The following is a 26774-nucleotide window of genomic DNA, read 5'->3' on the forward strand; positions in this document are numbered from 1 at the left end:
AAGAAACGTGAGCAGTATGAAAAGACAAGGAAAGGAAGGACCACAAACGATGCAGGACAATTCAACATTAGAAGAGGTAACGTCTGCAGCAGAAGGAATTTCAGATAAAGATTTCAGGATATACATGGTCAGATGATCTGGAGTCTCAAGGAAGACTTTAGACAGCAAATGCAGACAATGAAAGATCACTTTGACAACGAATTACATAAACAAATCCAAGAAGCAAAAGATCGACTCTACAGGGAGATAGAGGTTATACAAAAAAACCGAACAGAAATCCTGGAAATGAAGGAAATAACAAACAAAGTTAAAAACTCAAATGAGAGTATTACCAGCAGAGTAGAACACTTAGAAGATAGAACATCAGACAACGAAGACAAAGTATATCATCTTGAAAAGAACATACACAGCACAGTGCGACTGATAAGAAACCAAGAGCAGAAAATCCCAGAAATAAGGGATAGCATAAAGAGACCAAATTTAAGAGTTATTGGGATACAGGAAGGTATAGAGGCCCAAACGAAAGGAATGAGCACTCTGTTCAACGAAATAATATTAGAAAACTTCCCAGATACTAAGAATGAAACAGAAATTCAAATCCTAGAAGCCTGCAGAATGCCAAATGTGCAAAATCACAAGAGATCCATACCAAGACACATTATAATGAAGATGCCCAACATACAGAACAAGGAGAGAATTTCAAAAGCCACAAGAGAAAGGAAGCAGATTACATTTAGGGGTAAACCAGTTAGGTTAACGGCTGATCTTTCAACACAGACTCTGAAAGCTAGAAGATCCTGGAACAACATATTTCAAACACTGAAAGATAAAAGAGTTCCAACCAAGAATCTTGTATCCAGAAAAATTAAGCTTCAGGTTTGAAGATGAAATAAAAACCTTCCATGATAAACAGAAGTTAAAAGAATTTGCAGCTAGAAAACCGGTGCTTCAAAACATCATTGGCAAAACATTACATGAAAAAAGGTTTTTTTCTCAGCAAAAAAATAGTATGTGAGGTGAATAGGGAGCCTACATCCTGGGAACAAATTTTTTCCCCTCCCACATCAGATAGAGCTCTAATCTCTAGGCTGTATAAAGAGCTGAACAAGATAAGCACCAAAAAAAACAAATAATCCAATCAGTAAATGGGCCAAGGACCTGAACAGACACTTCTCAGAAGAGGATATACAGTCAATCAACAAATATACGAAAAAATGCTCATCATCTCTAGCAATAAGAGAAATGCAAATTAAAACTGCTCTAAGATACCATCTCATTCCAGTAAGAATGGCAGCCATTATGAAGACAAAGAACAAGTACTGGCGAGGATGCGGGGAAAAAGGTCCACTCATACTCTGCTGGTGGGACTGCAAATTGGTGCGGCCAATTTGGAAAGCAGAATGGAGATTTCTTGGAAAACTGAGAATGGGACCACCATTTGATCCAGCTATTCCTCTTCTTGGACTATACCCAAAGTACCTAAAAACAGCATATTACAGGGACACAGCCATATCAATGTTTATAGCAGCACAATTCACAATAGTTAAACTGTGGAACCAACCTAGATGTCCTTCAGTGGATGAATGGATTAAAAAATGTGGCATTTATATACAATGGAATATTACTTCAGCAATAAAAAATAATAAGATCATGGCCTTTGCAGGAAAATGGATGTCATTAGAGCAGATTATGCTAGTGAAGTTAGCCAGCCCCCCCACCCCAAATGCTGAATGTCTTCTCTGATATAAGGGGGGTGAATCAAAATGGGGTTGGGAGGGAGAGCAAGGGAGAAAGACTAACTCTAGATAGGGAATAGGGTTGGGAGGGAAAGGGAAGGAGAAGGGGAATAGCATGCTTGGTAAAAGGAGACTCTCATCATTATATAAAATGTCTGAAGATGTGAATTTGGTGTCAACATACCTTATATATAATCAGAGATATGATAAATTAATGTATAATGGTGTATTAATAATTGTAATGCAAAATAAGTAATTAAAACCATTAAAAAAAAGAAAGTTGGGGCCTAAAAATAAATAAATAAATAAATACACACACACACACACACACACAAAGAAGTGTCTGTTACATCACATTTTTATTCATAATAAAAATGTGATGTAACAGACACTTCTTAGAATATACAATAGACCATTTATTGATTCTTGATTTTACTTCTTAAAAAAAAAATAAAAGACATAGACTGGCAGATTGGGTTCAAATAGAAGACCCAATAATGTGTTATTTCCAAGAGACTCACCTCATAGGCAAAGACATTCACAGACTAAGGGTATAAGGATGGGAAAAAAATATATCACATGGATCGTGTAAACAAGCAGGGGTTTCTATTCTTATAATCAGATAAAGTGGACTTCAAGCTAAAGTTAATCAGAAGGGACAAAGAAGGACATTTCATGCTGATTAAAGGAATTATATATCAATAGAACATAACAATCATAAATATTTGTGCTCCGAATAATGGAGCATCTATCCATGTACATCAAACAAACCCTTCTCAATTTCAAGAATCAGATCACAACATAATAATATTGGGTGACTTTAACACACCTCTCTCACTACTGGATAAATCTTTCAAATAAAAACTAAACAGACTATGGGACTAAAAACTACAATCAATACTTTAGACATAAGAAACATACATAGACTATTTCCTCCATCAAGGACTGAATACACTTTCTTCTTAGCAGCACATGGATCTTTCTCTAAAATATACTTTATCTTAGGCCAGAGAGCAACTTATAGCAAATAAAAAATAATAGAAATAATCCCTTACATTTCTCAAATGGTAATGGAATGAAATTAGAAATCAATGGTAAAACAAAAAATAGAAGCTGCTCCAACACCTGGAGTCTAAGTAATATGTTATTGAATGACCAATGGATAGCTGAAGAAATCAGGCATGAAATATAAATCCAAAACCAAATCAAAACAAAACAAAACAAAACAAAACACAAAAACAACTTAAGTGAGAATAGGGATACAACATATCAAAATCTCTGGGATGCTATGAAGGCACTTCTAAGAGAGAAGTTCATTGCATTGAGTCCATTCTTTAAAAGGATAGAAAGTAATGAATTAAATATCCTAACTTTTGAAAATATGTTTTTTAGTTGTAGATGGACATAATACCTTTATTTGTATGTTTTCATATGCTTAGGATCAAACCCAGTGCCTTACATGTGCTAGGTAAGTGTTCTACTACTGAGCTACAGCCCTAACTATCTCAAAGCCTTAGAAAAAGAAGAACAAATCAACACCATAAGCAACAGAAGACAGGAAATAATTATAATCAGAGCTGAAATCAATGAACTTGAAACAACAACAACAAAAAATTCAAAAAATAGACAAAACAAAAAGCTAGTTCTTTGAAAAAAATAGATAAAATTGACAAATTCTTAGCCAAAGAAGAAAAACAAAAATGTCAAATTACTAAAATTCAAGATGAAAAAGAAAATACCACCATGGATACCACTGAAATTCAAAACACAATTAGAAACTACTTTGAGTTCTTTATATACCCTAGAGATTAGTGCTCTATCTGATGTGTGAGGGGTAAAAATTTGCTCCCAGGATGTAGGCTCTCTGTTCACCTCACAGATAGTTTTTTTGCTGAAAAGAAACTTTTTAGTTTGATTCCATCCCATTTATTGATTCTTGGTTTTAATTCTTGCACTATAGGAGTCTTTTTAAGGAAGTTGGAGCCTAATCACACATGATGCAGATTAGGGCCTGCTTTTTCTTCTGTTAGTCACAGAGTCTCTGGTTTAATTCCTAGGTCCTTAATCCATTTTGAATTAAGTTTTGTGCACAGTGAGAAATAGAGGTTTAATTTCATTTTGTTGCATATGGATTTCCCATTTTCCCAGCACCATTTGTTGAAGATGCTATCTTTTCACCAATGCATGGTTTTGGCACCTTTGTCTAATATAAGATAATTGTAATTTTGTGGGTTAGTCTCTGTGTCCTCTATAAAGAACTCAAAAAGCTAAACACTGAAAAAATAAATAACCCAATCAGCAAATGAGCTAAGGACCTGAACAGACACTTCTCAGAAGAGGATATATAATCAATAAATATATGAAAAAATGTTCATCATCTCTAGCAATCAGAGAAATGCAAATCAAAACCACCCTAAGATATCATCTCACTCCAGCCAGAATGGCAGCTATTATGAAGACAAACAACAATAAGTGTTGGCAAGGATGTGGGGAAAAAGGTACACTGATATATTGCTGGTGGGACTGCAAATTGGTGCAATCAATTTGGAAAGCAATATGGAGATTCCTTGGAAAACTGGGTATGGAACCACTATTTGACCCAGCTATTACTCTCCTTGGACTATACCCAAAGGACTTAAAAACAGCATACTACAGCTACATCTATGTTTATAGCAGCACAATTCACAATAGCTAAACTGTGGAGCCAACCTAGATGTCCTTCAGTGGATGAATGGATAAAAATAAATGTGGCATATATACACAATGGAATTTTACTCAGCATTAAAAAAAGAACAAAACCATAGCATATGCAGGTAAATTGATGGTATTGGAGAAGATAATGCTAAGTGAAGGCAGTCAATCCCCCAAAAAACAAATACCGAATATTTTCTCTGATATAAGGAGGTTGACTCATTGTAATTTTGTGGGTTAGTTTCTGTGGGGTAGTGAGGGAGAGCATGGGAGGAAAAATGAATTCTAGATAGGGAAGAGGGGTGGGAGGGAAAGGGAGCAGGTAGGGGATTAGCAAGGATGGTGGAATGTAATGGATATCATTATACAAAGTACATGTATGATTCTTTATTTTTTAAAAATTTTTATTATTGGTTGTTCAAAACATTACATATTTCTTGACATATTTCATACATTTGATTCAAGTGGGTTATGAACTCCCATTTTTACCCCATATACAGATTGCAGAATCATATCGGTTACACATCCACTTTTATACATATTGCCATACTAGTGTATGTTGTAGTCTGCTGCCTTTCCTATCCTCTACTATTCCCTCTCCCCTCCCCTCCCCTCCCATCTTCTCTCTCTACCCCATCTACTATAATTCATTTCTCCCCCTTGTTTTTTTTCCCTTTCCCCTCACTTCCTCTTATATGTAATTTTGTATAACAATGAGGGTCTCCTTCCATTTCCATGCAATTTCCCTTCTCTCTCCCTTTCCCTCCCACCTCTTGTCCCTGTTTAATGTTAATCTTCTCATGCTCTTCCTCCCTGCTCTGTTCTTAGTTGTTTTCCTTATATCAAGAAGACATTTGGCTTTTGTTTTTTAAGGATTGGCTAGCTTCACTTAGCATAATCTGCTCTAATGCCATCCATTTCCCTGAAAATTCCATGATTTTGTTATTTTTTAGAGCAGAGTAATACTTCTTTGTACTACTTTCTATGTATGGCTAGATGATATATCCCTTAATTTTACATGTTTCTGAATTTTCTATAAAAGGAATCAAACCACTTGTAGTCATTTGCAATGTTAAGTGGTTCTCATATGGTTCTCATATGTCAATTTGTATTGCTGTAATTTTTCATTTTTACTGAGCATGACATAATATGTAAATACAGCACAATTCTGTTCTCTAAAAAAAAAGTACGTGTATGAAGATTTGAATTGAGTGTCAACATACTTTATATACAAACAGATACAAAAATTGTGGTATATATGTGTATTAAGAATTGTAATGCAAAAAAAAATATAGCATTACCTTAGATTAGGTAGAGGGAAGTGAAAGGAGGGGAAGGCAGGGGATGTGGGGATAAGAAAGAGTAGAATGAAACAGACATTATTACTTTATGTATGTAACTGTATGACCAAGGTGATTCTACAGTATGTACACTCAGAAAAATGAAAAATTATATCCCATCTATGTATGATATATCAAAGTATATATAAGTGCATTCTACTGTCATGTATAACTAATTAAAACAAATAAAAAACTACTTTGAAAGTTTATACTCCAATAAATAGAAAATCATGAAGAATCAGCATGTTTCTAGACACATATGACCTACCCACATTGAATCAGGAAGACATAGAAAATTTAAATAAATCAATTTTAAGCAATGAAATTGAAGACACCATCAAAAGCCTACCAAAAAAAAAAAAAAAAAAAAAAGCCCATGACCAGACAGATTCTCAGCCGAATTCTATCAGACCTTCAAAGAAGAATTAACACCAATACTCCTCAGAATATTCCATGAAATAGAAAAGGAGGGAACCCTTCCAAACTCATTTTGTGAGGCTAATATCACTCTAATACCAAAGCTAGACAAAGACACATCAAGGAAAGCAAATTTCAGAACAATGTACCTGAGCATAGATGCAAAAATTTCCAATAAAATTATGGAAAATCACATAAAAAAAATACATTAAAAAGGTGGTGCACCATGATCAAGTGTGGTTCATTCTGGAGATGCTAGCCTGGTTCAGTATATGGAAATCAGTAAATGTAATTCATCACATCAATTGACTCATGGACAAGAATCACATGGTTATCTCAGTAGATTGCAGAAAAAGCATTTGACAAAATTCAGCATGCATTCAAAACACTGGAAAAACTAGGGATAGTAGGAACATACCTCAACATTGTAAAACCTACATATGCTAAACCCAAATCCAACATCATTCTAAGTGGAGAAAAATTGAAAGCATTCCCTCTAAAAACTGGAGCAAGACAGAATGCCCTCTTTCATATTCCTATTCAACATAGTTGTGCAAACCCTAGCCAGAGCAATTAGACAAAAGAAAGAAATTAAAGGAATATGAATAGGAAAGAAGAGCTCAAACTATCCCTATTTGCTGATGACATGATTCTGTATTTAGAAGACTCCAAAAACTCTATCAGAAAACTTCTAGAACTCAGCAAAGTAGCAGGGTATAAAATTAACATTGATAAATTTGTTGTGTTCCTAGACACCAATTATGAATCAGCTGAAAGAGAAATCAGGAAAAATATCTCATTCACTGTAGCTTCAAAAAAACAAAAGTATTTGGGAATCAATCTCACAAAGGAGGTGAAACACCTCCACGTTGAAAACTATAGAACACTAAAGAAATAAATTGAAGAAGACCTTAGAGGATGTAAATATCTCCCATGTTCTTGGATAGGCAGATTTAATATTGTCAAAATGGCCATACTACCAAAAGTGCTTACACACGTTTGATGCAATTCCTATTAAAATTTCAATGATGATCTTCATTGAAACAGAAAAAGCAGACATGAAATTCATTTAGAAAAATAAGGGGCTGAGAATAGGCAAAGCAATCCTCAGAGAGAAACATGAAACAGGAGAGATTACAATGCCAGACCTTAAGTTATACTACAGAGTTCTAATAACAAAAACAGTATGGTGTTGGCACAAAAACAGACATGAAGATCAATGGAACAGATTAGAAGACACAGACTCATACCTACATAAATATGCTTGTGTCATACTAGACAAAGGCATCATAAACATACATGGAGAAGATAACCTCTTCAACAAGTGGTGTTTGGAAAACATGAAATCCATATGTAACAGAATGAAATTAGACCCCTATCTCTCATCCTGCACAAACTCAACTGAAAGTGGATCAAGGACTTAGGCATTAGACCAGAGACTCTGTGTGTACTAGAAGAAAATGTAGGCCCAACTCTCCACCATATTGGCTTGAGAACCAACTTCCTCAATAAGACTTATGAAGCACAAGAATTAAAATAAAGAATCAATAAATGGGATGGTATCAAACTAAAATGCTTCCTTAGAGCAAAGGAAGCATCAAGAATATGAATAGAGAGTTTACAAAATGGGAGTGCATTAATCTTGAGGATGTATAATGAACTCAAAAGACTTAATACCAAAAAAACTCACCAAACAACCCAATCAATAAATGGCTAAAGAACTGAACAGGAACTTTACAGAAGAAATACAAAGGTAAAAAAAAAAAACATATGAAAAAATGTTGAACATCTCTAGCAACTAGAGAAATGCAAATCAAAACTACATTGAGATTCCATGTTACCCCTGTCAGATTTGCAATTTTTAAGAATATAAGTAACAATATATGTTGGCAAGGATGTGGGGAAAAAGGTTCACTTGTACATTGTTGGTTGGACTGCAAATTGGTACAACCACTGTGGAAAGCTGTATGGAGATTCCTCAGAAAACTTGGAATGGAACCACCATTTGACCCAGCTATCCCACCCCTTGGTTTATACCCAAAGGACTTAAAATCAGCATGCTACAGTAATGCTTCAATGTTTATAGCACTTCAATTCACAATGGTAAGTTATAGAACTATCCTGGATGCCCTACAACAGATGAATGGATAAAGAAAACGTGGTACATATACACAATTAATTATTACTCACCCTTGAAGAAGAATGAAATTATGGCATTTGCAGGTAAATGGATGGAGCTGGAGAACATCATGCTGAGTGAAATAAGCCAAATCCCCCAAACCAAAGGCTCAATGTTTTCTCTGATCATCAGATGCTAATCTATAATGGAGGAGGATAAGGAAGAATGAAGGAACTTTGGATTATGCAGAGGGGAGTGAGGGGAGGGAAGGGGAGGGGTGTGGGGATTAGAAGTTTTGTGGAGTGAGATGGTTAGTATTACCTTATGTATGTATATAACTACACTAAGGGTGTGAATCTGCTGTGTTCAGCCAGAGGAAGGACAAGTTGTGCTCCATTTGTGTATAATGTAGAATGTCAAAATACATTCTACTGGCATGTATAAGTAGTTCGAACAAATTAAAAAATGAAAAAAAAGAATGATATATACACAATGGAATAAAATATGACATATGCCACTAAATGGATGGAACTGGAGACTATCATGCTAAGTGAAATACTCTAATCCCCAAATACCAACTTCTGAATGTTCTCTGTGTTTTGTGGATGATAATCCACAACAAGAGAGGGGAAGATTAGAAGTTAATTAGACTTGACAAATGGGGATGATGGGAAGGGATGGGGATGGGAATAGGAAAAGGAAAGACAGTAGAATGAATTGGGCATAACTGTCCTATCCGTATATATGAATACATGACCAGCGTAACTCCACATCACATACAATCACAATAATGGGGTCCTAAGTGGAACAAGTCATACTTATTCTATCTGTAAATATTTCAAAATATACTCTACTGTCATATAAAAAATTGAAAAAAAAATAGAAAAAAATTAAAGTAGTATTGTGGGAGAAAAAAAGAATTGAGAAAACTTACTGGATTATGGGACAGCATTAAATATTTATGGGACAACAAATATTTGAGTTTTAGGAGTTGATGAAGAAGACAAAGACAAAAGTGTAGAAAGCTTAAAGAAATATTAGAAAACTTTCCAAATTTGAGGAATGAGGTAAATATCCAAGTATAGAAAGGTAAAGTTCTCTTAGCCCAAACATGACTACGTTAGACATACTACAGTAAAAAATCAAAAGACAGTGTTCTGAAAATGAGTGAATTATATGTAAGGCAGTTCAAATACGTCTAGCAGTACATTTCTTAGCAGAAACCTTGTAGTCAAGAGTGAGGGAGGTGATATATTCAAAGTGCTGAAGGAAAAAAATTACCAATCTGGAACTCTGTACTTAGCAAAGGAGTCCTTCAGAAATGAGGAGGTAAAAACTTTCCAAGTCAAAGTTCAAGGAGAATCATCACCAGATGTGTCTTACAAAATATACCAAAGGAAAATTTTCAAACTAAAAGAAAAGGATGCTAATTCGTTAACCTAGAAGGCATGTAAAGCTAAAATTCATTGATTAAAATAAATACACTAATTCGGAATACTGTAATATTTTAATCTTTGGTATAATGGTTGAAAGAGAAAACTTTCAGAAACAATAGCTATAATAATTTGTTAATTTTTACAGTGCCTCAAGGATACATTGTTAAGGGATGGCTTCCTTGTTGACTTCTTCAAATAGAGAATCATTAACTACCAGTATTTCTCAGACTCTTCCCAAAGTCTGAAGGAGAGGGAATGATGTCAGTCTCAATGAGGCCAACACAACCTTGACTTCAGAGCCTGACTAGGACACTACAAGAAGGGAAAATAACAGGCCAACCTCCCGGGTGAAAAGACACAAAAATATTTAACAAATAGTAGCAAACCAAATTCAACAGTACATTAAAAGGATTTTTCGCCATAATCAAGTGGGATTTGTCCCAGGGATGTGAGATTGGTTTAACATACACAATCCTATGAATGTTATTAACAGAAGGAAGAACAAAAGGTATATGGTCATCTCAATAGCTGCAGAAAAATCATTTGACAAAATTCATACTGTTGTGATAGACTCTTACCAAACAAGGTATAAAAGGAAATCACCTCAACACAATAAAGAGTTTATAGGACAAGTCTATAGATAACATCAAACTAAACAGTATCACAGTTGAAAGCTTTTCCTCTAACATCAGAAATAAATCCACTCTTGCCACTTCTACTAAAGTCTAAGCAATTAGTTAAGAAAAGGAAATTTTAAAAAATCCAAATTGGAAAAGAAGAGCTTAAATAGTTCCTTTTGGCAGGCAAACTGATCTTGTGTATAGGAAACCTAAAGACTCCAGCAAAAGACTGTTAGAACTAATAAACCATCATAACTTACACATTCAGTAAAGTTAAAGGATATGAAATTGAGACACAAAAGTCCCCTAGTGTTTTTATGCTCTTTGGAAGTTTGTGAAAAAGGAACCAAGAAAACAATTCCATTTATAACATCTACTAGAAAAATAATACCTTAGGAATAAATTTGACCAAGGGTGAAAACCTGTACATTGAAAGTATAAAACATGGGTGAAAAAACTTGAAGAAGACATAAATAAATGGAAATAAATGATATCATGTTTATGGATCAGAAGAGTTATTGTTAAAAAGTTTATGCACCTAGAGCGAACTACAGATTCAGTGCAATCTGTATTTAATTTCCAATGACTTCACTTTTGACAGAACCAGGGAAAAAAAGAAAACCCCAAATTTGTATAAGATCCAAAAAAAAAAAAAAAAAAAAAAAGAAGAAAAAAATCTCTGAATAGCCCAGTCTTGAGCAAAAAGAACAAAGTTGGAGGCATCACACTATCTGACTTCAGAATACACCACAAAGCTGTGGTGGTCAAAAAAGCATGGTAGTGGAACTAAAAACAAGCATATAAACCAAAGGAACATAGTAGAAATAAATCCACAGATTTACAGCCAATGGATTTTTGACATAATAGGGAAAGGAGAGTCTTCAATTAACAACATTGGGAAAATAAATATATGCCCACATGCAGAACAAAATTAAATCCTCTCCCTGTGTATAAAAATTAACTCTAAATGGATTAAAGATTTAACATAAAATATGAAGCATTGAAACACGGCAGAATCATTGGTCTGGGCAACGCCTTTTTGAACATGATTTCGAAAGCACAGGCAATGAAAGTGAAAATAGGCAAATGGGATTACATCATACTAAAATCGTTTTCACAATAAGGGAAACAGTCAATACAGTGAAAAGACAACTTACGGAAGGAAAATATTTATTAACTATCTGATAAGGGGTTATTATCCAAAATATATAGGGAATTTAATAGCAAGAAAACAACCCAGTTTAAAAATGAGCAAAAACTTGAGAAGACATTTCTTAAAAGAAGACTTGAAAATAGTCAGAAAGTATAAGAAAAAATGATCAACATCACGAATTCTTAAAACCACAATGAAATACTACTTCACACCTGGTAGAATGAATGGCTGTTAACAAAAAGAAGATAAGTGTTAGAAGATTTGGAGGAAAGGGAACCTTGTTACTTTACTGGTGGGAAAGTAAATTGGTACAGTCATTATGGAAGAACAGTATGAAGTTTTCTTAAAAAATTAAAAATAGAAATGCCAGATGATACAGCAGTGCCATTATTGAGTATATAGCCAGAGAGTATGGAATCAGCATGTCAAGGTGTCTGTGCTCTGATGGACATTGCAACACCATTCATGATAGTCAAGATGTAGATACAACCCAAGTATCTATCAGCAGATCAAAAGGTAATGCCAATGTACAGCAGAATACTATTCAGCCATAAAAATGAAATCCTATCATTTGCAGCAACATGAATAAGCCTGGAAGATATTTTGTTAAGTGAAATAAGTAAGCCAGGCACAGGAAGATGCATACCACATGATCTCACATGTATATATGGAATCTGAAAAAGTTGACCTCCTATTAGTAGAAAGGTGGTTGCCAAGGGCTATGTGGGGCAGGAGCTGGGGGAGATCTTGGTTTAAGAATAGAAAATTAGGGCTGGGGTTGTGGCTCAGAGGTACAGCGCTTGCCTAGCATGCATGAGACACTGGGTTCGATTCTCAGCACCACATAAAAGTAAAATAAAGGTTATTGTGTCTACCTACAACTAAAACAGATATTTTAAAAAATAATAGAAAATTGCAGTTAAATAGGGATAAATTCACAAGGTTATACAACATGGTGACAATAGTTAATAACAATGTATTATAGTCTTGAAAATCACTTAGATTTTAAATGTTCTTGCCACAAGAGTAATGCATATGTTAACTCCATTTAGCCATTCCAGAGCATGTACATATTTCAGGACATCATGTTGCACATGATGAATATGTATAATTTTTACTTGTTAATTTTAAAATATCCATGTTTACATATCTGTAAGGGTATTTGTTTCCCATTTTGAAGACTTCTGGGCCAAATGGCAGCCCCAGTTGAGTCTGTCACTATTTTATGCCCCTAATGTATGCCACGGGTTTGTACTTGTGGTAAAATGTAAAGTTATGGGAACTGGTCTTGCATTACGTTTATTTATTTATTTATTATCATATTACCATAGTTTATTTTTAATTTTTTAATTTATTCTAATCAATTATACATGACAGCAAAATGCTCCTTGATTCATTGTATACACATGGAGTATAATTTTGACTTCTGGTTGTACCCAAAATAGAGTCACACCATTTGTGTAATCATACATGTACCTAGGGTAATGATGTCTGTCTCATTCCACCATCTTTCCTACCCCCATGCCTGCTTCCCCCTTGCTTTACATTTATGATTATTGGTTTCAGACCTGTCCTTTAGAATGCTCAGCAGCCATTCCCTAGTCCATTTACTTTTTCCCTTTGTGCTTGCTGTTTCTTCTCTCTGGACTATGTTTCCCTTGGAGATCATCCAAGCTTTTAATTTGTTCTCTTTTTGATGAAAGATTCTTGGCTACCCTAAATTTTTGGCACCATTACTCCTTGGATAATTCTTAGCAACACTTTTTTGGGAGGGAGTACCAGGGATTGAACTCATGGGCACTCCACCACTGAGCCACATCCCCAGCCCTATTTTGTATTTTACTTAGAGACAGGGTCTCACTGAGTTGCTTAGAGCCTCACTGTTGCTGAGGCTGGCTTTGAATTCACGATCCTCCTCTCTTAACCTCCCGAGCTGCTGGGATTACAGGCGTGCACCACTGTGCCTGGCCTGAGCAATACTTTTTGCTTCAATTTTTAAAAATATTTTGACAGTTATTACTGTTTGATTTACATATAGATGCTCCTCAACTTAGAATTGGGTTATGTTCCCATACACCCATTGTAAGTTGAAAATAAGTCAGAACCGCTTTTAATGTAACTAACCTGTGAACATTGAGCATTGTATCTTAGCAACACAGTAAACTTTTAAGTGTCAGTTCACCTACATGATCACGTGACCAGCTGACAACTGGGGTTTGCTGCTGCTGCCCAGCATCAAGAGAGCATTGAACTGTTTATCACTAGTCTGGAAAAAGATCAGAATTCTAAAATCTCAAGTACAGTTTTTACTGAACATGGATTACTTTAACATTGTCGACAGTTTAAAAATTTTAAGTGGTTATTTATGTATCTTGGTTCTGGTTCTCCTCCCCTGCACTAATCCCACTATTTTCAAATTTGAATTTGATCAGAATCACTTGGAGGACTTGTATACCTGTAGTTTGTTGGACCTTATCCCAGAGTTTGACTTAGTAGGCCTGAGGAAAGACCTAAGAATTTACATTTCCAACACATTACCAAGAGATACTGAAGCTGCTGATCAGAGATCACCCTTGGAGAACCACTGCACTAGAAGGAAGATGAGATCCATGAGGGCAGTGATTTTTAAAATTTGTTTTAATTAAAAAATTAAATTACACATGGCAGTAAAATGTATTTATATCAAAGTGTATTCTATATCATACATACATGGGATATAATTTCTAATTTTTCTGAGTATACATGTTGTAGCATCATATTGGTCATGTAGTCACATATATGCATAAAGTAATAATGTCTTTCATTCTGCTATTTTTCCTATCTCCACATCCCCTCCCTCCTCTCCCAACCTAATATAAGGTAACGCTATTCTTCTCTAGGGCCCCCCGCCTTATTGTGAGTTAGTATCTTCATATTAGAGAAAACATTTGGCCTTTGTTTTCATGGGATTGGCTTATTTTGCTTAGCATGATATTCTCCAACCTCATCCATTTACTGGTGAATGCCATAATTTCATTCTTCTTTAAAGCTGAGTAATATCCATTGAGTATATATACCACATTTTGTTTATCCATTCATCTATTAAGGGACACTTAGTTTGGTTCCATAGTTTAGCTATTGTGAATTGAGCTACTATAAACATTGATATAGCTACATTAGTATAGTATGCTGATTTTAAGTTCTTTGGGTATAAACTGAGGAGTGGGATACCTGGGTCAAATTGTGGTTCCATTCACAATTTTCTGAGGAATCTCCATACTGCTTTCCATAGTGGTTGCATCAATTTGCAGTCCCACCAGCAATGTATGAGTGTGCCTTTTTTGCTACATCCTTGCTAACATTTATTGTTGCCTACATTCTTGATGATTGCCATTCTGACAAGAGTGAGATGAAATTTTAGTGTAATTTTGATTTGCATTTCTCTAATTGCTAGAGATGTTGAACACTTTTTCATATTATTTGTTGATCAGTTGTATTTCTTCTTCTGTGAAGTGTCTGTTCAGTTCCTTAGCCCATTTATTGATTGGGTTATTTGTTTTTTGGTGTTAAGTTTTAAAAAATTTTTTTTTTGTATTTGTAGTTGGACAGAATGCCTTTATTTTATTTATTTTATTTTTATGTGGTACTGAGGGTTGAACCCAGTGCCTCATGCATGTTAGGCAAGCACTCTGCTGCTGAGCTACAACCCTAGCCCCTGGTATTAGGTTTTTTGAGTTCTTTATGTATCTTAGAGATTAATGCTTTATTGGAGGTGCATGTGGTAAAGATTTTCTCTCAATCTGTAGGTTCTCTCCTCATGTTATTGGTTGTTTCTTTGCTGAGAAGAAAGCTTTTTGAATTTGAATCCATCCCATTTTTATTGATTTTTGATTTTACTTCTTGTGCTTTAGGAGTCTTTTTAGGGAAGTCAGATTCTAGGCCGACGTGGTGAAGATTTGGGCCTTTTTTTTTTTTTTTTTTCCTATTAGGCGCAGGGCTCTGTTCTAGTGCCTAAGTCTGATCCATTTTGAGTTGATTTTTATGAAGGGTAAGAGAGAGAGAGGTTGAATTTCATTTTGCTACATATGGATTTCCAGTTTTGCCACCACCATTTGTTGAAGAGGCCTTCTTTTCTCCAGTGAATGTTTTTGGCATAAGTAAGGTTTCATCTTACTCCTGTTAGAATGGCAGTCATCAAATATGACATAACTGTATTTATGTCGGTTTGTCTCTGTGTCCTCTGTTCTGTACCTTGGTCAACAAGTCTATGTTGGTGCTAGTACCATGATGTTTTTGTTACTATAACTCTGTAGTAAGTCTAAGGTTTGGTATGGTGATGCCTCCTGCTTCACTTTTTTTTGCTAAGGATTGCTTTAGCTATTCTGGGTCTCCTGTTTTTCCAAATGTATTTAATGATTGCTCTTTCTATTTCTATGAATAATGTCATTGGGACTTTAATAGGGATTTCATTAAATGTGTTTAATGCTTTTGGTAATATGGCTATTCTGACAATATTAATTCTGCCTATTCAGGAGCATGGGAGATTTTTTTCATCATCTGAGGTTTTCTTTAATTTCTTTCTTTAGTGTTCTGTCGTTTTCATTGTAAGAGGTCTTTCACCTCTTTTGTTAGATTGATTCCCAGGTATTTAATTTTTTTTTTTTTTTGAGGCTATTGTGAATAGGGTAGTTTTCTTAATTTCTCTTTCAGTGGATTTATCGCTGATATATAGGAATGTATTTGATTTATGGATATTGATTTTATATCCTGCTACTTTGCTGAATTCCTTTATTAGTTTTAGAAGTTTTCTGGTGCAATTTTTTGGATCTTCTAGATACAGAATTATGTCATCAGCTAATAGTGATAGTTTGAATTGCTCTGGCTAGAGTTTCAGGGATGATGTTGGATAGAAGTGGTGAAAGGGGACATCCTTGTCTTGTTCCAGTTTTTAGAGGGAATGCTTTCAATTTTTCTCCATTTAGAATTATGCTGGCCTTGGGTTTAGCATAGACAGCTTTTACAATGTTGAGGTGTGTTCCTACTATCCCTAGTTTTTCTAGTGTTTTGAACATGAAGTTGTGCTGTATTTTGTCAATGCTTTTTCTACATTTATTGAGATGATCGTATGATTCTTGTTTTTAAATCTATTAATATGATGAATTGAGTTTATTGATTTCCATATGTTGAACCAACCCTGCATCCATGGGATGAACCCCACTTGATTGTGGTGCACTATCTTTTTAATATGTTTTTGTATGCAATTTGCCAGAATTTTATTGAGAACTTTTGCATCTATGTTCATCAGGGATATTGGTCTGAAGTTTTCTTTCCTTGATGTGTCTTTGTCTGGTTTTGGTATCAGGGTGATAATGGCCTCATAGAATGAGTTTGGAAGGGTTCTCTCCTTTTCTATTTCATAGAATACTTTGAGGGATGAGTATTGGTGTTAATTCTTCTTTGAAAGTCTTGTATAGCTTGGTTGAGAATCCATCTGGTCCTGGGCTTTTCTTGGTTGGTAGGCTTTTGATGGCTATTTCATTACTTGAAATTGATCTGTTTAAATTGTATATGACCTCCTTATTCAGTTTGAGTAGATCATGTGTTATTAGAAATTTGTTGATATCTTTATATTTTCTATTTTATTGGAATATGAATTTTCAAAATAGTTTCTAATTATCTTCTGTATTTCAGACATGTCTGTTTTGATATTTCCTAATTCATCTTGTATTTTAGCAATTTGAGTTTTCTCTCTTTTTCTCTTTGTTACCATGTGGGATTTATCTATTTTAATTATTTTTTCAAAAAAAAACAACTTATCAGTTTTTTCAGTTGTTTCTTTTGTTTCAATTTCATTGATTTCAGCTCTGATTTTAATTATTTTCTGTCTTCTACTGCTTTTGTTATTGATTTGTTCTTTTTTGTCTAGAGCTTTGAGATGTAGTGTTAGGTCATTTATTTGCTGACTTCTTAATTCTTTTAATGAATGCCCTCGGTGCAATAAACTTTCCACTTAGTATTGCCTTCATAGTGTCCCAGAGATTTTGATATGTTGTATCAGTGTTCTCATTTACATCGAAGAATATTTTTATTTCATCCATGATTTCTTCTCCTATCCACTCATCATTCAATAATGTATTATTTAGTCTCCATTTGTTACAGTAGCTTGTATTATTTATTTTATCATTGATTTTTAATTTCATTCCATTGGGGTCTGATAGAATGCTGGGTATTATCTCTCTCTCTCTCTCTTTTTTTAATTTAATAAGAATTGCTTTGTGACATAAGATATGGTCTGTTTTAGAGAAGGAGTCATGTCCTGCTGAGAAGAAAGTATATTTGTTTGTTGATGGATGAAATATCTTATATATTTCTGTTAAATGTAAATTATTGATTATATTATTTATTTCTGTTGTTTCCTTATTTAGCTTTTGTTTGGAAGATCTGTCCAGTAGTGAGAGATGTGTGTTAAAGTCACTCAGTATTATTGTACTGTGGTGTATTTAACTCTTGAAATTGAGAAGGGTTTGTTTGATGTATATGGGTAGATGCTCCATTTATGGGGCATAAATGTTTACAATTGTTGTGTCCTCCTTATATATACTTCTCTTGAGAAGTATGAAATGTCCTTCTTTGTCTCTTCTGATTAACTTTGGTTTGAAGTCTACTTTATCTGAGATGAGAATGGAAACCCCTTCTTGTTTACGCAATCCATGTGAGTAAGAAGTGTTTTCCCATCCTTTCACCTTCAGCCTGTGGATGTCTTTGTCCATGAGGTGAGTCTCTTGAAGACAGCATATTGTTGGGTCTTGCTTTTAATCTATTCTGCCGATCTATGTGTTTTGATTGATGAGTTTAGGCATTAACATTCAAGGTTATTATTGAGGTGTGATTTGTGTTCCCTGTCTTTTGATTTATTTCTGGTTTTTGATTTGTCTTAGCTTCTCATTTGGTTGAATGTTCCTTTAGTGTCAATCCTCCCTTTGCTGGTTTTCACTTTTTTTTTTTTTTTTTCCCCACTTCATCCTTGTGGAACATTTTGTTGAGAATGCTCTGTAGTGTAGGCTTTCTACTTGTGAATTCTTGTAATTTTTGTTTATCATGGAAGGTTTTAAATTCATCTTCAAATCTGAAACTTAATTTTGCTGGATATAAAATTCTTGATTGCCATCCCTTTTCTTACAGAGTTTGAAATATTTATTCTAGGACCTCCTAGCTTTGAGGGTCTGGAATAAGAAATCAGTTTAGATCCGAATTGGTTTCTCCCTGTAAGTAATTTGATTTTTTTTTTTTTTTTTTTTTTTTGTCTCACAGCCTCTAAGATTTTATCTTTATTCTCTGTTAGTCATTCTCATTATAATGTGTCTTAGTGTGGGTCTGCTGTAATTTTGTAAATTTGGAGTCCTGTAAGCCTCTTCTATTTGATTTTTCCATTCCATTCTTTAGATTTGAGAATTTTTGCTAATATATCATTGAAAAGATTGTGCATTCCTTTGGTTTATATCTCTGCTCCTTCATCTATTCCAATAACTCTTAAATTTGGTCTTTTCATGTTATCCCATAATTCTTGGATGTTCTGTTCATGGTTTCTTACCATCTTCTCTGCATGGTCAACTCTACTTTCAAGATTATATATTTTGTCTTCATTATCTGAAGTTCTGTCTTCCAAGTGGTCTATTCTGTCGGTGATGTTTTCTATTGAATTTATAATTTGGTTTACTGATTCCTTCATTTCGAGGATTTCTGTTTGTTTTATTTCATGATCTGTAACTCTATTGAAATGTTCTTTCAGTTCCTATATTTTTTCTTTGATTTCACTTCTTATACTACCCTTTACTTCACATATTAATTTATGTACAAACTGAACTCCTTCTTGGACATTTCTTCTACTGTGTTATCAGTGGCTTCTGTTGTTGAAACATCTTGACTTGTTTGGGGCGCTTTATTCCCTGTTTTTTCATGTTGTTAGTTTGTTTTCCCATGTGGAAGTATAGGTCTAAGGTAGCATAAATTCTACCCTGTAGACCTATAGTGACCCTGAAGGTTTCTAGTGTTTTAATGGTGAGACCAATATCAGCAGCACCCGGTGTACACGATATATACTCTTAATCCTGCTAGCTCCCACTAACACGTCTACTGCTTTCTCCTATTAAATCAAAATGATGAGTTCAATATCTTTAGTACAAACAGAAAATTTGTTAAAATGGTTTACAATTTCAAATGGTGGATGAGAGAACAGAGGTAGGGTAGTATGTAATATTCACGAGGGAGGAAGAGAAAAGCTGGAAGTGAAAATTTACAGGAGGAGTGGAAGAAAAGCCTATAGAGATTGGCTGTTGGTTGGAGAAACATTGGGAAAAAAAATCCAAGAAAATAGACAAGAGAGAGGACGACTAAGAACAAAAAGAAAAAATTAAAGACATAAGAATACAACAAAAATGCAAAACACCATTCATATATCATTGTCCTCCACACACCGATGTGTAAAAAACATCCTATTCCAAATATGGTAGAGAAATTAGCGAATCAAAAAATAAAATAAAATAAAATAAATCATGCTGGAAAGTCGAACTGTCTTTGTCAGTGTTCAACAGTTTCTCAGCCCTGTCTCTGATGTCTTTTGGGATCACCAAACCCAGCCCTTGCAAACCCAGTCTTTATCCCCTGATCTGGGCTTCAGCTACCTCAGGCTTGGCCACACTACAGTCCCAAGATCTCAGTGCTGCTCCTACTTGCAGAAAGACCACTAGGGATACACTTGTGCAAAGGAACAACCCCAAGATGCAGTAGCAAGACCAGGGCCACCAGCCCTCTCAGCAGGAAGACCCCAGGCTCCTCCAAACCTGCAGGTACCCCCACACTGGACATGCAGGTCCTAGCTGGAGTCCCCAGACAGAGGCTCTTGTGGTGGTAAACCTGCTTGCTCTGGGGCCCCAGGCCCTGGCTGTCCCAAAATGGGTGCAGCCATGTGCAGCCAAACCTGGAGTCTCCCCCAAAGCAGTCCTCTATGCTGTGGTAGCAGTGGTAGTGGCAATGGTTGTTGGCAGCAGGCAGCAGACTCAGTAGCAGTGGTGGCTGCTGTGGCAGCTGCAGCTGCAGTTGTGGGGGCAGCGTCACCCGGCGATCTTGGGTTGAGCAGCAGTGTCGGCTTCAGTTGCATCCAGGGCAGTGGTGTCTTCTGTGGCAGCAGCACCCAGAAAGAAGACCTCCAGGCAACCTCAGGCTGGCAGCAGTGGAATCAGAGGCGGCAGCAATGGTCGTAGTGGTGCAGGTGGCAGTTGATTGACAGGAGATTTTGAGGTCATTGATTGTAACAGTATTATTTACTACCGTCTAGAAGAATGTCAAGAAAATAGCATGAATTCAATAAATATTTTAAGTGAGTGTTGAATAAAATTCTCTTTAAGGATAAGAGCTATAAAGCAGTATCTAATACATTTTTTTTTCAGAAGGATATTGATACCCAGTTGAAAAGGATATAATTTGTTGGAGAGAACATAAATTATGTTGTTGCTCCATAGGTAGAGAAAATCAAGGCTGTAACCGAGTGATGGGTTCCTGAGTGGGAGAGAGACAGGATAGGCATTTCATTCATTTCATTTCCTTCATTTAGTGAAGTGAATGAAAGTAATACTCCAGAGAGCTTGGAGTAGGCAGTCCCAAGAGAGAAGGTGGCCTGGGATTTTCCAAGGTGAGTTTCTACATTTGGTCTGCAAACCTCTCTCTTCATGTGTTAAGCATTTGGGGTGGTTACTAGGTTTTCCCTCATGATTTAGTGTACCCTGTGCTGACTTTGCCACATTAGAAAATTTCCTATTGGCACCTAAGCAGAACCACCCTGAAGGATGTCAAAACTGCAGTGTAAATGATATTACAGTGAACTGGGGTCACCCAAAGGACAGAGCCTCAGTGCTATGTGTGTGTTCCAAGCCTGGAAAGTCCCTAAAGTTGGTCATACCCTGTTCTTTAGTTTTTTTTTTTTTTTTTTAATATTTTTTCTAGTTGTGGATGGACCTTTATTTTATTTATTTATTTTTATGTGGTGCTGAGTATCTAATCCAGTGCTTTATACATGCTAGGCAAGTGCTCTACCACTGAGCCAGAACGCCTCAGCCCTTTTTTAGTTTTTTTTTTTAATTTTTTTTTTTTGACAGAGAGAGAGAATGAGAATTTTTTTTTTATTAGTATTTATTTTTTAGTTATCGGCAGACACAACATCTTTGTATGTGGTGCTGAGGATCAAACCCGGGCTGCACGCATGCCAGGTGAGCGCGCTACCGCTTGAGCCACATCCCCAGCCCCCTTTTTTAGTTTTAATAAGGTAGTAACTGGTCATGAGGGATGCAGCTTACATGTGATTTTTTCATCACACTGAGTAGTGTGATCTTTTGTCACTGGAGATGGACTGAGCCCTGTTCTCCCCGGTCTCCATGCTTATATCTGACTATCTGCATAGTCTTAACAATAATTATTTTTTTCTGTTACTAAAAAATTTTTCTTGAGGTGTAATTTGCATACCATTCAACTTGCCCATTAAAATGTAAAATTCACTGGTTTTTAGTATCTGAACAGATTTGTGCATTTATCACCACACTCAATTTTAGGATATTTTTATCACCCCTAGTAAGAATCCTACAACCAGTAGCATTTATTCCCCCTTTTTTCCAACCTCTTTGGCCTGAGACCACCACTGATCTTTTTACATCTACAGATTTGCCTCTGCTGGACAGTTCATATAAATGGAATTCTATAATATGTGGTCTTTGTGACTGGTTTCTTTCACCTGGCTTACTGTTTTTGAGGACAGCCATGTTTTATCTTGTACCGGTGTTTCATTTTACAGCCAAGTGACATTCCGCTGTATGGTTATATTGCATAACTTTGTTTACATTTTGTTTATCCAGCAGTTTATTAATGGAACAGTTGGGTTCTACTTTTTGACATTTATACATGATACTGCTTTGGCACACCTGTACAAGTTGTATGTGGCAATATGATTTTATTTATTGTGAGTACATATCTAGGGTGAGATTGCTTAGTCATGTAGTATTTCTATGTTTAATATTTTGAGGGACTGCTGTTCTGAGAAGTCACTGTACAGTTTGACATTTCCATCAGCAAATGTATGAGGATTCCAGCGTCTCCAGTTCCTCACAGTGCTTGTCTGTTGTTTTTAGGTATCCTTGTGGAATAGTGATATCTCACTGTGGCTTTGATTTGCATTTCTATGGTGGCTAAGTATATTGTCATCTAATGTGCTTATTGGCCATTTTTATATCTTCTTTGAGAAAAGTGTTTTTAGATCTTTTAAGGCCTCAGTAATTTTATGCCCTTTTTGTTCCTGAAGGAAAAGAAAAGTTGGGAAAACTTCAGGCTATAATCAGTGCATTTCACTCCCCCCCCCCCCCCCCCAAAGGCAACTGCTTCATGGTATCTGTACGCAACTCTTCCATGCTGCATTAAGGGGACTGCTGGATTGCCAGCTTCTCAGGACTTTCTTGATCATCCTTTTGAAATAGACACTCCTTCCCTTTCTCTCTGATCTTTCTTATCTGGTTTTATTATTTTTGTATAATACTCTCCTAAATAAGTTTTTCTGGTTTGCATTCTCCTCTTGTTGAGTGTAAGCTCCATTAGTAAAGGGATCTTTTTTCCTTGGCACACTAATTGGACCTCAGCAAATACTGGTTGAATGAATGAATAAATGAATAAATGAATGTGTGGGAAGACTAGGGTCTGGAGTCTACCACTCTTCCGTTACTTGGGAGATATTTAGTTTCCTCAGGTTTAACATCTTTATATGAGTACCTGTGTCATTCGATGGCTATAAGGATTAAATTAATTGGTGTATGGGAAATATTGCACATCATGCCCATCCTATAAAGAAAACAAGGCTGGCGGTTTATTTCTTCCTGTTTTTGGCATAACTGTATGGTTGCAAGGAGTGTGTGTTTATCTGTTATGGATGCAAGTGAACCATTTTTTTAAAATTTTTTTTTTTCCAGGGAATGCAGAGAGCAACTAATGTCACCTATCAAGCTCACCATGTCAGCAGAAACAAGAGAGGTCAGGTGGTGGGGACCAGAGGTGGCTTTCGTGGTTGCACAGTTTGGCTAACAGGTATGGTCAAGAGAGAAACCAGTTTATTTTAAAAGCAGTGCTTATCAATAGTTTTGGATTAGGAGTAGACATAGTTCTTGTCTTTGGAGCAGGAACAATGTGTAGTGGACATAGTTGCATAATAATAATAATAATAAAAAAAAATAATGTTTTCTTTTGTTAATTACTTTTGTTCTTTTGTAGTATTGCTGTTAAGTAAGGGGGAGATAGCAGAATGCATCTTAAAACCATCTCTTAATAGAAACCACACCAAAATCTCTAAGCTGAGTACAAATAAAGTCTGGTTCTGCTTCAAGGAGCTAACAGTGTTAATTGTATGGAGAGAAAGAATGACTAATAAAGAATTTCAAATTATCAGTTTCTATCTTGCAGCTTGTGTGGCAAGCTCATGGTTTCTTGTGTTGATTATCTCTTTGGGCTTAGCCATAGTAGGGTGGCTAGAGGGTAAATTGATTTTAGGAATAGTTTTAAAAATGATGCTCCTCAAAAAAATGTCAATTGCATATATGAATATGCCATGTTTCTGTGTAATTAATAATAATAATATATAATATGATATTATTATAATATTATAGGTACAAAAATGAATCCTCTCACATGTAGGAATTGTATTAAAAATGTTGCCAATTGTCCACTAAAACTTTGTATCAGTTGACTACCACCAAGAATATGGGAGAGGGTCCATTTTCCAGTATCTTTGTCAACACTATCTTTACCAGTCTTTAAAAATTTGTGCTAAAAATAATTAAATAAATAAAAGTTGTGCTGATTGTTAAAAGCAACATTTTAAAAATATTACATGTTGTAGATAGATGTTTGTTTTTCTGTGAAAGAAAACAGCACTCTTGAATTTTACCTGTCCCCTCATTCTTAAATTGATCTAGATTGTTGTAAAATTGTTGCTTTTAAATTGCCTAGGTTTGTAACACTTTGGGGGGGGGGTACTTTTTATTTTGGGTACTGGAGATTAAACTCAGGGCCTCTTTTTGTACTTTTATTTAGAGATAGGATCTCATTGAATTGCTTAGTGCCTTGCTATTCTTGAGGCTGGCTTTGAACTCTGGATCCTCCTTTCTCAGCCTCTAGAGCCTCTGGAATAATTTTGTTTTAACATCTTCAATGTTAAAACAAAATTATAATTTTGTTTTAACATCTTCAATTTTTATACTACTTTACATTTTTGTTGTATTTAATACTCAGGAACTCACCATCATTTCTTTTATTATGTCATGGTTGCTTGTGTGCCCTTTATTTGAATCAAGTCATGATAATTTGTATTTCATTGTTAAGTAGTTTTTGAAAGATGTCTTCTGTTGAGATCTGAATCCTGAGATTTTATGTTTGCAAGTGTCTGCTCATATTTTATGACAGCCTGACTGGGTAAAGTGTATATTCGAATCATACTTTCTTTTGAAATTATAAAAACAGTACTCTGCTGTCTTCTGGCATTTAATGTGTTTGTGAGGATGTATGAGGCTGTTCAGATTTTTCTTTCTGTTTAGGAACTTTACTGTTTCCATTTGATATTGGAAGAACTTTTTTTTTAAAAAATTAATATATTAAATATTTTGTAGTTATAGATGGACAGAATGCCTTTATGTTATTTGCTTATTTTTGTGTGGTGCTGAGGATTGAACCCAGTGCCTCACACATGCTAGGCAAGTGCTCCACCACTGAGCCCCAGCCCCAGCCCCAGAAGAACTATTTTTAGTACCAGGGATTGAGAGGGGCATTTAACCACTGATGCACATCCCCAGTCCTTTTTTTGTATTTTATTTAGAGAGAGAGTCTCACTGAATGCAATTGCTTAGGGCCTCACTATCTCTTTGTTCCAGTTACCGTTGTGTAACAAATTATCCCATGCCTAGAGGTGTAGAACAGCAACCATTTTAATCTGCTTACCACTCTGAAGGCAGGGAGTTCAGGAGGGCACAGCAGCCCCTTTTACTCGGGCCTTGTCTGGTTGTGGTCATGCTAGATTGGGCCGTCGCTGAAGACTGGACTGGATATCCAGGGGATTTAGTTGGCTGATGCTGTGTATCTGTTGGGAGCTTAGCTGTTGGTACTGTCAATTGAAACATCTACCTCTGGAATTCTCCCAAATTCAGTGACCCCAGAGAAGCTGTATAATTTTTTTCTGACCCACAATGTCATTTCAGTACATTCTTTCCATTAATGGTGAATCTTCAAGCCAGCCCAGATGCAAGAGTGGGGCATTAGATTGTGCCCTTGATGTGACCATGGCAGCATCATCCTTGTGAAATATAATCTGCTATATTTGTTGAATATTTGATGAATAAAGCACCCAGTGCTCTCTTGATCCTCTCAATGTTGTCATCCTTTCTGGTCTTCTTTTTTTCAGTTAACCTTCTGTGCTACCATGATTTCTCTCAAAAGCACTAACACATTAAACTTCAGTATTTTATCTCTTACCTTATAACTCCCCTGACTGTGAATTGTATAATTGTATACTTATTAAAATGTTAAAGTATTAGTGCATAAATGTGTTTTTTCTTTTGTTGTTTATAGAGGAAAACAAGTTGAAATGAGGATATTCTTTTAAGAATATTATAAGTTGTACAAATACTTACAATTAATTGTATAAGTTGTATAATACAAAAGAATATTGTACATACACTTAAAAAAATTTTTTTTAGTTGCAGATGGACACAATAGCTTTATTTTATTTTTGTAATTTTTATGTGGTGCCAGGGATCAAACCCAGTGCCTGACACATGCTAGACAAGCGCTCCACCACCAAGGTACAACCCCGGCCCTGTACATACACTTTTTATCATGGTAGTTTGTATTAGGTGATGATCCTTCAATATATAGCTAACTTTTAATATTTCACTTACTTTTGTCCTTTCTTTTTATTCCTTTATAAATAATTTGAGAATTAAACTTTTTAAATTGGTGGTATTTTAGTATTAATAAGAGGGCAAAGTATGAAAAACATACCCAATCATTTTAGAACTTATTGACGACTTCTAGGATACCTTTGGGCATAGAGATGTAATCAAAAACAAGTGTTTACTTACTAGGTAAATAATCTCAAATGAAAATATTGGATAAGAATGTTCCTGAGAGACCTATGTGAATCATGAATACATTTAAACCTGTTATTAAAATTCTTTGGTAGTTACTGTTCTAACTTTACATGTGG

At 35.4% G+C, this 26774-nt stretch overlaps 1 protein-coding gene across 1 annotated transcript in view; it reads left to right on the forward strand.

Moving 5' to 3' along the window:
- The window catches only part of Papss1 (3'-phosphoadenosine 5'-phosphosulfate synthase 1), a 121237-nt gene that overhangs the window by 20867 nt on the left and 73596 nt on the right, over positions 1-26774 (forward strand). Inside the window, exon 2 of the mRNA XM_076864096.2 lies at positions 23494-23608. Coding sequence (XP_076720211.2) covers positions 23494-23608 — 115 coding nt within the window. The remainder of the gene's footprint in view (positions 1-23493; positions 23609-26774) is intronic.

Source organism: Callospermophilus lateralis, chromosome 8, assembly GCF_048772815.1.
Source record: "Callospermophilus lateralis isolate mCalLat2 chromosome 8, mCalLat2.hap1, whole genome shotgun sequence".
In the NCBI taxonomy this organism is placed as follows: Eukaryota; Metazoa; Chordata; class Mammalia; order Rodentia; family Sciuridae; genus Callospermophilus; species Callospermophilus lateralis.